The sequence below is a fragment of the Copadichromis virginalis genome, linkage group LG12 (genome assembly GCF_057382275.1).
Source record: "Copadichromis virginalis isolate Kocher_CV1m ecotype Utaka linkage group LG12, C_Virginalis_male_GT1.1, whole genome shotgun sequence".
NCBI classification, from domain to species: Eukaryota; Metazoa; Chordata; class Actinopteri; order Cichliformes; family Cichlidae; genus Copadichromis; species Copadichromis virginalis.
Genome location: NC_140629.1, coordinates 24,899,035 through 24,911,152, shown reverse-complemented (window position 1 = coordinate 24,911,152; position 12,118 = coordinate 24,899,035). Strand labels below are relative to the sequence as shown.

At 39.1% G+C, this 12,118-nt stretch overlaps 1 protein-coding gene across 1 annotated transcript; it reads right to left on the bottom strand.

Annotated features, from left to right (window-relative positions):
* Nucleotides 1–1,764: 1,764 nt before the first annotated feature.
* On the bottom strand, nt 1,765–11,546 carry LOC146697117 (uncharacterized). Its single transcript, XM_085474233.1, has 15 exons — nt 11,351–11,546; nt 9,469–10,971; nt 8,074–8,209; nt 7,760–7,857; nt 7,284–7,349; nt 6,973–7,116; nt 6,510–6,670; nt 6,000–6,154; nt 5,235–5,312; nt 4,409–4,475; nt 4,139–4,258; nt 3,907–4,034; nt 3,579–3,695; nt 3,317–3,424; nt 1,765–2,261 (listed from the first exon to the last, which is right to left on the bottom strand). Exons 1-15 carry the CDS (start codon nt 11,358–11,360, stop codon nt 2,165–2,167), a joined length of 2,988 nt encoding a protein of 995 aa, XP_085330359.1. The 5' UTR covers nt 11,361–11,546; the 3' UTR covers nt 1,765–2,164.
* Between the last annotated feature and the right edge of the window lie 572 nt (nt 11,547–12,118).

Below are 12,118 nucleotides of genomic sequence, written 5' to 3'. Positions count from 1 at the left end.
GACTGCTCTGCAAACCAGATACCTCAATCGCATATCTTACAAAATGTGACAGCTGTGATATTGTTAAATTTTGTTTAACACACAAAAAATCTAGATTAGTACATCACACTTTGTTCTTCAGTAAAAATCAGGTTAATGAACCAGATTATTGGTTATGCTTCCTGTTTAAGGACATGTCAGCAATGCTTGGTCCACATTTTCATAAATAAATTGTCATCTAATTTATCTTCATATTCAGCTTCCTGTCAGGTCAAAGTATCAGTTTCTGTTATCCTAAACTACACGATCTGTACCCACAAGAATAGTTGGATTCAAACCTTTCATAAATCCTACTCTACCATTAAAGAAGACCGCCCCATGCAGGCAAAAGCATATTTTACACATTTTGCTATGACAAGTTGCTGTTAGCTACACTCAGAGCACTCAGGCCTTTTCACCTCTCACCTGGACAGGACCTGCTCTTTTTTATCCCAAGCTGAGGAGTCTGTGTCTTCTTCAGCATCATCTTCTTCCTCCTGGTGCTGTTCTTTGAAGCCACTAAGGAACTCCTCTAAGGTCACCGTGCCATCCTTGTCGACATCCAGGCAATTGAAAATGCCTTCTGCTTCCTGGGACGAGACGTGGAGTTCTTGGCAAATGGTGTTGAATTCATTTTTTTCAAACCGCCCAGAATTATCCACATCGTAGGCATGAAAGAGAGAGCTCAGGCGCTTTTGTTCCTCCTCCCTCTTTTTCTTTGCTGCTGCCATAGTTTTGTTTTTAATTTCTGCAGCAATCTGGCTTTTAGATTTGAAAGCGAGTATTTGCAGATAATAAAAAGAGCGAAAAAAAGTACTAGAAAAACAGGCAGAGCCTACAGGAGTTTAGCTGTTAGGTAAAGTGAAATTAAATTCAGAGCTGGATTTCCATTTGATAGTTGATAGCCAGTCGTAAGGTTAAACCCCATTGTTGGAAGGAGACGGAGTGCAGCTCCAGGAATAGACTCACTCCTTCTGATATGTTTCTTTTATATCCTCCCCCTCCTGTCTCTCTTTCTTTTTTATAGGCATGCAATACTGATAATAAACTATTTTAGGACCATAAAATGTGGTGTTGCAAATGCTGTTAAACCAAACAGCATCAAGCAAGAATCCTAACAGTGTGGCCAAAATCTGCAAAACCAGCAACTGCATAAAAACAGCACTTTTTTGTGTTTTGCCCTCAAACAAGTTAAAAGTAAACCCTCGGTATTGTCTTATTAAAGTGCCACTGCTGATGTGGTTCCTCCTTTGACTTTGTAACATAGTTGGCCATTCACAGCATATGAATTATGTTTCCTATCTTTGATTATTAGTACTCATTGGAGCTTTTATTGGAAGGCTCTTTAAACCTGGAGTCATACTAGTGCAAAACACACTGCTAGTCCTGCTATGATGATACCAGCAATGCTACACAGGAATGCAAATTATAGAAATTTGAAAGTACTCCTGCATCTTTTATTTTTGCTAATTCCATGTACAATATCATGCCTTTGTAGCCAGACTGTAATCTTTACATTTTAATGTAAAATATAATCAGACATATTATTAAACCCATTGCCCCCATTTCATGTTTTATAAACAGTTTATTAAATCTTAGTATTCTTAGCTTCTGTTTTTAGTTTATTTTTAGTTTATTTGACTCAATTCAGATGAAAAAAACAAGCTCACAGTTTTGCTCTAAGTAGCAGTAACCCACTACACCACTACAAAGTCAGCGGCACATACAAACAAAAGCAGTTTTTTTGTTTTTTTTTTTTAATTTTAAGTTGTAAAATACGATGAGATAGGTTTTTACCTAACAACATTAACCTGAGTTAAAAGTAGAAAAACAAGCAGCCTTTTAAAAAATTCCCGCAAAGTTATATAATGACAGAAAATATTTAATGCTTAGACGATACACCCTTCAGATTTCTGCACATCTGATAACAATCTTTAAACGCATGCAGTCAAGCACATATACCGGTATTAAATGCTTTTTAGTCATCCTTGAAAATAGTCCCTCAGACCATGGCAGACCTCATTTAGCCTGTTGCTCATGTAATAGCATAGAAAAATAAAACTAATAATGCTACATACTTGGCTAAATCAACATTTCCCTCTTTGATTTGTTCAATAAATATTTCGTGGAGATATAACTGTCAGGGTCAGGACAAAGGGGAAACATTAACGGTGCTGTTCACTTCTTTGATCTCGTGTTCAGTGGGTAGATGTGCACAGCCATAGAGATGAAGCACCTTCAGCCTAAAAGGAGACAAACATGGAACCAGATCATAGGTGCCAGCATGCATTTTTCATATTTTGTAACTACAGAAAGACATTTGATTTGGGTATAGATTGCTCCTTTATTCTGCCATGTCACTCACTTATTAGATCACTAGCAGCTGACTTTCATATTTTCGAATAATTTCCACCAATTAGATCATCATTGCATTAATTACTGCAGTGCTGACATGCTTTATTTTCATGGTCAGTTACAGTGTGCTCATGATAAGATGGAAGGAAAGTCTTTTTTTTGCAACTTTCGTAACTGTCATATGCTACGAAAACATCACAGAGTTTCACACTGCATAATCATGTCTCAGCATGTAATTTGTTTAGTGTGGCACTCATATATGGTTTTACACTCGTATGAACTTCTAAAAGATTGTTCAATTGAATTTAGGAGACAGATACAACATAATGAGCAGAGTGTCAACTCAGGCAGACCCATTAAATGGAGCCCACAGTCCTGTGACATCAGCTGACCTCAGTGCCTGTCCTCAATATTTGATGGCTCAGCTGATATCCTTCTGCACATATTATTAGGACATTTTATAAAAGGTTCACTATTTAAGTTGTCCCAGTCTCCCCGCTACATCCCCGATTCTCCTTTTCGTGTGACACAGCTTCACCAGATGCTACTAGATAAACTACAGTCCATCCAGAAAGTACTTTTTTTTACACATTTGATTGTGTTACAGCCTTATTCTACACACACTGCCCATCATTGATAAACATCATTTATATATGAGCTAATTATAATTTTATCCTGTAAAAGGTCATGGGGGGTGAACCTAATGTGTTCGTGTGTGCTACATTTAGAACTGCAACAGTGGAAAACCTTTGACATTTAAATATGTAGAGAAATGAATAGAAATTGAGTTTGAAAGCGTGTGAAGAGCAGCTACTGCAACCTTCTGAAACACTGTATTGATACGTCCTTGTGTTCATTCTGCTCAGTGGAATTAATGGCAGTACACAGTGACTCTGCATTTTGTGCAGAGAATAAAGAAACATCTTTGAATGTGTGTTTTTACCTCTTGCAATGTTGGCAAAGCTTCAGTATTTTCTTTACGGTGATGTGGCAGAAACTGAGTTTGATGGTATGAAGATGTCTGTTGCAGTAATTTGCTAGCAGAGAAACCCTGGGTCACATCATGCATGCACAACACACACACACACACACACACACACACACACACACACACACACACACACACACACACACACAGGTGAGGGTTCACTTGTTCGTCACTGACACTAGCACATTGATCACATGTGGTGAGACGTGCTTTGTACCCTCTGTTTCCGGTGCTGGTGGAGCTGAGATCCAGCTGCTGAAGTCTTGTGCAGCCCAGAGCCAAAGACTGAACACCTGCATCTGTTACTGCTTTACAGCCACTCACATCAACAGCTCTAACTCACACAAACAAAAACCCACATGGATATCATAGATGTTAATTGTTATGTCAAGTATGAAAATATGAATTTAACTTTTTATTTTCTAAAGTAAAACATATTTTTATACAGTTCCTCTGGCCGGTTTCTATTGATAAGAACACCGCTGGCAACGCTTGGTTCTTATTAATTATGTGCACTTTGCTTCCCTTTGCATATGTGTGGATACCTGATACAAGGTGAATATTTGCTGATGCTATGCAGTGTCAGGTCAGTGACTCCAGGACAGGAACTGAAGGACAGACTCTGAAGTTCAATGCAGTTCTGGAGCAAAGTATCAACTATGGCATGAGTGACCTGTTAGCGGCAGGGACTACGTTTAGAGCACTATTAAAGACAGAGCTGCAACTCCATAAACATTCAATGTGTAGATTCAGATTGAGTCACAGAAAACTATCCACCTGTAGTCCTGTGAGATTCAGTGAAATGAGGCTTTTGAGCCGTGCTGTCAACCCAGTGAGGCTGTTTACGGTGATTTTTGGCACTCGTCCGATGTTTAGATGCTGAAGGCCGGAGCACATCTGGATATGAAGACATGCAAAAATGTACAAGGACTTACTTTTTCACATGCTAAATCATGTTTAGTAAATGAAGCTCTGCAGAGCATCATAGTTTTTTTTTTTTTTATATTAATAGTATGTGTTTTTAACTGTTATATCAAAATTTAGCACCTCATATACTGTCTGTAGCCAGGATGAAGTAAGGAACTGACAGCCAAACACCTCCAACCTGCGCAGGCTAAAAGACAATGTTGTAAACACCAAAAACAACAACATGACAATCTTGATGTGGTGGTTATTTAATGTCCTTCTGATAATCACATCTCATTCTTCACGAGACGAAGTGGTATTTATTTCAAATAATAAAACCATTCGGTGTCCAGGAATTCAAACTAAGTTTAAAATAAGGATTGCGAGGATTAACTAAGGATTATCTGAAACATAAGAGCAGCGTCTTTCGAGGCTTAGACTTGAGAATGTGAGGTGTCAGCCACTACAAGCCGTTATCAGAATAACATTATAATTTTTCTCTTTGATGCAATTCTCACAACTCCTCCAGTTATTAATTCAGTTAAGTCAGAGGTTTCAAGGCCTTTTATACCAGTGGCCACAACAGCCCATTGTGATCTTAAGTGGGCTGGACCGATGAAAATCCCCTTTCTGTCAGTGCAAAGACATTTAATTCCTGCAATATCTCAAAAGAAGAAGAAGTGCAAATTTAACAGTGCCCTGAAATTCTCTGTCTGACAGAGAGACTGTATTTCATGTCTGAAGTGTAATTCATATTTCAACTTGACTAAACTAAAACTCATCTGACAACCACTTGAAGACATCCCCCCAAAAAACCCTTCATGCACGATATTTACAAAGACAGTTTATCCAGAGACAAACATGCACGTGCATTATGGGACACTTTCTAACCCCCACCTAAGCCTACAGTGTAGCATGAGTTACACCACCATTAGCAGTAAATGTGTTAATAGGGAAGGATTCTGACCTGTCTTTGTGTTTCAGGACAAGTTCTTTCAGTGGGGCATCAGTGACTTGACAGCCATTCAGGACAACAGATTTTAGGCTATAGAAGAAGAAACAAAGTTATCCGCCCATGTCAGATTCTTTATCTGGTATTATAACAGAGGTTAAGAAACTGGATGGACTGATTTCAACAAACACTTGGCATCAGTGGGAAGGGAAACAGTAATAAAACTCAGGCAAAACCAAACTCATGGAAGTGCGAACATCTACCAGTTGTGGATGGGTGCATAGATGGACAGACCCACAAATATGAAGATATAATATTTTCACCATACAACATGCCCTTCTTACTCTGAGCACAGTAAACAATTCAACATGTAAAACATATTTTTCACTTCACTAAGATAAAAATGACAAGAAGTCAATTATACACAACCTGTGATCAGCACAAAAATCATCCCTTCATCATTTAAAATGATGACATTTTTTGGAGTGAAGGTTTTTACTTTGTTAGAGGTTTAGAGGTTAGGTCAAGGCAGTTAGTGGGAGTTGTTAGGGTCACTGTAACATCCTCCTGTGTGTGTGTGTACTTGTTTAAATGTCTTCATGAGGACCATAAATTGGCCTCTCACTGTATTCATGGGGACCAACAGTCAATGTGGGGACTAAATCCCGGATTTCATGAATTTGAAGGCATGCTTAAAATTTTGTATTTAGGTTATGGTAATAATTAGGTCATGGTTACTCAGTAAGCCGTGAAAACAAACATATGTGTGTGTTTACTGACCCTTTTCTGTAATCCGTCAGAGCCTTCACTCCTGTGTCTGTTGCTCCACTCCAGCTTACATCCACACTAGTCACGTGATCACAGCACTGACTAATCACTGACAAAATTTGATCACCATGGAGACCAGGACCAGTACAACTTGTGACCTTGAGTTCCTGAAATGATCGCATGACTTTATATTCACGATATTTGCACTGCTGTCACAAAGTACTGATGTAAGCCGCAAAATATCACATTTTACACACTTTACATCTATGAGACTTGTGACCAGTGATGGAATATGCATTCAGAGTTTGGGTTTAATAAAAAAGTGGCAGCACAAAAAATAGATAATGAATGTGATTTTTTTTACATAACAGTCAGACACAACTCTAAGTTATTTTCACAGCCTTTCAGCAGAACTTCCAATCCTTCATGCCACCTCTGCATGATTATCATTTAGTTATTTACTCTATTGAATCATATTTTTGTATTACTTTTCTTGTTATTGGATTTTTTTTTTTTTTTTACCTTAAGCGAATTCCTACACAGTGAGAAAAACATCTGCAGCCCACTGGAGCAGACAGAGAGGCCACTGCAGCTATACAGAAACAAACTTCGAGGACAACGTCTGCCCACACACAGCAACCACTGGTCAGTTAAAGCCGAGTTTTCAAGCCTTAGATTTTTCCCTTGAAGGAGGAGTAAAACATAAACTTTTGTTTAATGTAAGCAGCTTTTTTGTTCATTCAAAACTCTGAACTGTAGTTTCTATGCATGACTGTGCAGGTCAGTGTAATCATGTGTATGTTTGTTCAGGGAGCAGTAGAGCACACACCAGCTGGAAGCTCTTACATCATGAGAACGTACCATGTGCTGCTACTTGGAAAAGTTTAGAAAATCCCTCTGACATCTGTCCTGTGTTCGATCTGAATTTTAGCAGAATGATACTAAAATCTAGCTGAAGTGTTTACCAAACTACAGGTTCACTCACACAGTGAGTGATCAGATGCCAGTGCATGCAGGCGGTGGCAGACCTGCACCACTATGGATAAATCCCTATGAGGCAGCAGAGACAGGATGAACAGCCACACCTCATCAGGCAAACACAACCAGCGGTCTCTTACAGGGACGCCTGCTGACTAGCAGGTGTAACGACACCACAACATGCAAAACAGAAAGTAGAGGGATTGTTTTAACAAGACACTGTGAAATGTTACAACCAATGTTAAGATTATTACATTAAAACACCAGATAGACTTGGGTTTAAAAAACTGTTTAAAAAAAAAGGCTAAAACTATGTGCGCATGTAGTAAAGATTTCCTACCTGGTATTCAAAGGTATTGTCCATAGTGACATCCGTGGCAGAGTCTGTAAGTGTGAATGAAAGTTACACATTGTCAAAGGAGCTTGGAAAGAAAAGCGTCTGGACTTCTTTAAGTCCAGACGCTTTTCTTTCCAAGCTCCTTTGACTACGATGACCTGGATGACTGAGAACCTTCACAGACAAAGTTACACATTATATTCTGATGTAAAAACAGCGCTAATTCTGAGCATTTACTTGGTTAAAAAGTGAAACGCATAAGTAAACATTATATTGGCTTGTTAACCAGAATGTCTGATAAAGAGTGAAATGAATTATACATAAGTTTCAACAGTTGGAGCAAATTTGTCATGTGAGATGTTGGTGACTGAGCTTTCCTTTGATCTTCTGTTTTTTATAGCACTTTATCATCTTTTTGCAGTTTTGTCTGTAATTTTGATGTCAAGCTTACACTCACATGATGTAAGTCCAGAGTCGTCATGATGAAGAGTGTGTGTCTGTACAGGTCGCGGGATCAGATTCAGTTTCTTTGTGTACTTGATTGCTTGTTGATGTCTGCAGGAGACAAAGGGTGAAATTCAACTTCTCATCATCACACACTAGACAAAATTATTTGGCTATTAAAATTAAAATTTGGTTCATATGCCCTTAGATAAGAAGAGAAAAGTGTACATCAGGAGAGCGTAGACGTCTGGGGAAACTTAACAAGTTTTTCTAGTATAAACTTGTTCAAAGGTTATAAACAACTCTCCACACACTAAATTAGCTAACCTTGGAAATCTTTCTCCCAGTGAATTATCAGTGAGGATCCAGCGAGCTCTATCTCCAGCTCTATTTTTTGGATCTTTGAGAATCCTCTGATGGTCTGTACTGTCTGGATGATGTCTAATCCTGTTTTGAAGCAAACCTAACCACAGACACAAGAGGGGGGAAATACATATTAGCAAACTGCTTAAACCTTTTCATCTCAGCATTCCTTGAATTACAGTATTTATTTGTAAAAAGCCCTTGGCACCTTGCTGTAGAGCACTTATGAGTTATAAATAACTCCATGACAGGCTGATTTGTTCTTCCAAGGATAGAAGTGAGGAAATTTAGTTTTTGATAAGAAACAAAAAAGGAATGAAAAGCCAAACGTTAATGTCCAAATGTAAAACTTGATCATCTTTTTTTCTGTCCTGTTTATCTCATAACCTAAGGGTTCATTTCATGACAAAGTGAAAGCATCTTGACACCTTGATAGTAATAATTAGCAATGCCACATTTTTAATCTTTTGAAACAATTTAAACTATAGCATTTTAAAGAAACACCCTTCCATCTGTCTTCTTCTACAGATGGATGGATTTGGATGGTCTTGGTTTGACTGGAGCCCTTTCCAGCTGTCATAGGGTGAGGGATGATGAGGTACACTCTGGACAGGTTGCCAGAGACAGTCATTCACACTCATGTTCACATCTAGGGCCAGTTTAGAGTCAGTAATTAGCCTAACCTGCACATAATTGGGCCGTGGGCGAAAGCCAGAGAACAAGGAGAGAACATGCCAGGAGAGACTCCACACAGAAATGCTCCAGTTAGCTGGTGGATTCAAACCCAGGACCTTCTTGCCACCACACCACTGTGCTAACTGGACTGTTATTTATTAGATTTTTCATCTAATTGACTATAGCTTGAAATATTGAACTAATACAATTTTTTAATATTCTTTTTAAATTCTGTAATTTTGATGTGGATTCACTGGAAAATCCAAATTTTCCAACTATATCTTGTCTTTTAAAGGGTTATAGGAACTGAGTAACAAGACTCAAACATCATGACAAGAGGACTCCATATGAATGGAAACCAAAGTTAACTACCAAAGTAAAACACTAAATTAGTAAGGATAAATAAAACAAGAAAACTCAGTAGTAAGCTTGACATGCAGGAAAGACAGATGGAAAACAGAGGAAAACACTAAAGAAATGATTCATTAAAGTTCAAGCTGTAACTGGAACAAAGAACTAAAGACTCAAAATACTGAGAAAATAAAAGAAGATTAAAAGGAAAATAATAAACAAACTAAAGGCCAAAATACAAGGTCCATAAACTCTAAACTCAGGGTCCAAACACCCCCGGACCATCAACACACGTCGACTGATTGCATACAACATATATAACGATTTCCATACCTGGGTTAGAAACAGGAGCAGCATCCTTCTCCACACAGTACACATCACCTGGCTTGTTCTCATCATTCGAGGCTCTCTCTTCTGCAGTTTCCTTCATAAAAGCTGTAGGTGTTTGCTTCACAGTCAAATTGCTGCAAGATTTTGCACTTCTATATTCGCTAGGAGTTTTCTTGGTGCCATGTGAGCTCCTCTCCTCTGCGCTTTCTGCTGCGGTGGCTCTTTTGCTTCCTGTGTTGTTAACCTGTTTTTTAATCTCAGGATTTGTGATGTAAGAGTTCAGTTCAAAGCAAGACCCCGGACAAGCTGGAGCTTTAACATAATCGCCCATTTCTCCAGATGTCGTCCCCTCTTTCACAGGTGACTCAGGCTTGAAATGCTGGCTTATTCTGAGGTGATTTAGCTGAGCCACACATAGCTGGTACTGCTCATACACACTCAAGTTTAATGACGATTTCAAGGGATGGATAACATGGGAATTAGCTGTTTTTGCCGTCTGCTCAGGTATCATCTCTGGCTCAGCGAGGCTTATTTGACTATGTGTGTGATCTGAACTGGATTCCTGTTCTTTTCTATAATTTCCCTCATTCCTGTCATCTTGTATTTTCTCCTTCTCATTTTCTTCCATCCACTTGTCCTCTTTGCTCCGTACCTTTTGACTTTCTGACACCTCTCTTTTAGCTCCAGCTCTTTTAGAAGTCATGCCACTGAAATTGTTGCTTTCATCTAGCGGTTTTAAGATATTCACTTCACTGTACGCGGAGCTCTTTTTACAAATGGCATTCCTCCCAGATGATGTGGACTCTTTGATCAAGTGTGTTGCAGCATCAGATGTGAATGTGTGGTCCCTTTGATTAGACATGTGAAATCTGTTTGTTCTGCGGTAGTCTTGGCTAGAAATGTGTTTATTGGTGGCATGTTGTTGCTCTGTGCTTTTTATATTTTCAGTTTCAGTATCAGGCCAATTTTCCTCCTGTGTCCCTGGGGAAAAGGAGACTGGACTGTGGAGGTCATATGAAAACTTATAGCTACAGGAGCTGGTTAGATCATTTAAAGATCTGGACTGACAAGTTGTTTTCATACTTGATCCTCCCCCATATACCTCACGAGCACCGGCATCAAAGGAAACTGGATGATGATATTTAGATCCAGATGAATGTTTGGGTGAGATTTTCTTGCTTCCTTTGTTTTTCATATTGTTTATCAAACTGTCAGCTCTGCAGAGTTGATGGCAAATCACTGAACCACTGCAGAGATATCTGTTAGCCCAGTCCAACACATGCCTGAGCTTCTGCTGCTCGCTGAAGAGAGAGTCACTGAGAAGATGAAGGCTCAGCTCCTGGTTGATACTCTGCCTACAGTTCCCAACATCCTCCAGGAGTTCAGACACAGCACCTTTTGTTGTAGTATTTAGATCTGGCATTTGAAAAGACGTCTCTTCTCCAGTTGCATCCATTATTGCATGCTTTAGTATTTCGCCTTCCTGTGTACACCTTAATATGTTCTCTGTAAACGATCAAGTTATTTACATTAATGGCAGAACAGTCCTGTTTATTAGAAGCAAAACAAATGTTTAATGCACACACTGTGCAGAACATATTGAACACATCAACATACAATACGCTGAAAAAGTCACCCCTCATTTCTTTATATTTTGCTAGGACAATGGGAGATCATGTTCAATGGGGGTCATGTTGAAGAATGAAGTTGTTTCCAATCAAATGCTTTTCAGAAAGTTTTACAAAGTGTATCAAAATTTGATGGCACTTTTCGGCATTCACAGTTTCATCAGTTAAGAAGACATTGTTAATACAACTGCTTGAAATGCACTCCTAAACCATTAAATAGCCTCCACCATGTTTTACTGATGGCTGTAGATACTCACTGTTGTGCATGTTTTCTGACCTCCGTCATACATACTGACAACAGTTTCAACCATGAATGTCAAATCTGGATTCCATCTATTTCCTTCTACCTATCTAGTTCAGGGTAGCAGCTGGGTGGGCGTCTATGCCAGCTTTCATGGGGCAGAGGAAGGATACACCCTGGACAGGTTTCCAATCTATCAAGAGAGAGATAAAATCCACATTTATACTTGTGGTCAGTGTGGAATCATCATTTAATCTAACAGCCAGGGGCAGGCCGGAGCACCTGGAGACGATACGTAGACTTCACAAAGAAAGGCTGGAGAATTCAAACCCAGGATATTCTTGCTCTGAGGTGAAAGTGCTAACTACAGCATTGTGCTACCAAAAATTTAGATTTGTTTCTCCATTAGACTTGTTCCACTGATTTTCAGTCCAGTTCTAGTGTCATTTGGTGTACCTCAGCCTTTTGCCCGTTTAGTCTTTTTACAAATGGCTTCTTGATAACCAACCCTCCACTTGTTTGTGAATGTGTGATTGGTCCACTTGGAGTTTTTCTGTTTCCTTTTTTTTATTTAAACGCAAACTGTTTGATATTTTGCAATGACCCTGATGAAGGCCACAAGCCGAAGCGCATTGGTCACCTAATAAAGTTGTTCCCTAATACTTCAAGTGTCGCTGGAGTCTTCACATCATCCAACCTTTCACTGAGACTGTTTCCAATCAGGCTTTGGTGAACAGCAGCTGGATCAACTAAGGGAAAAATACATCTCTCAGATCTTTTGCTT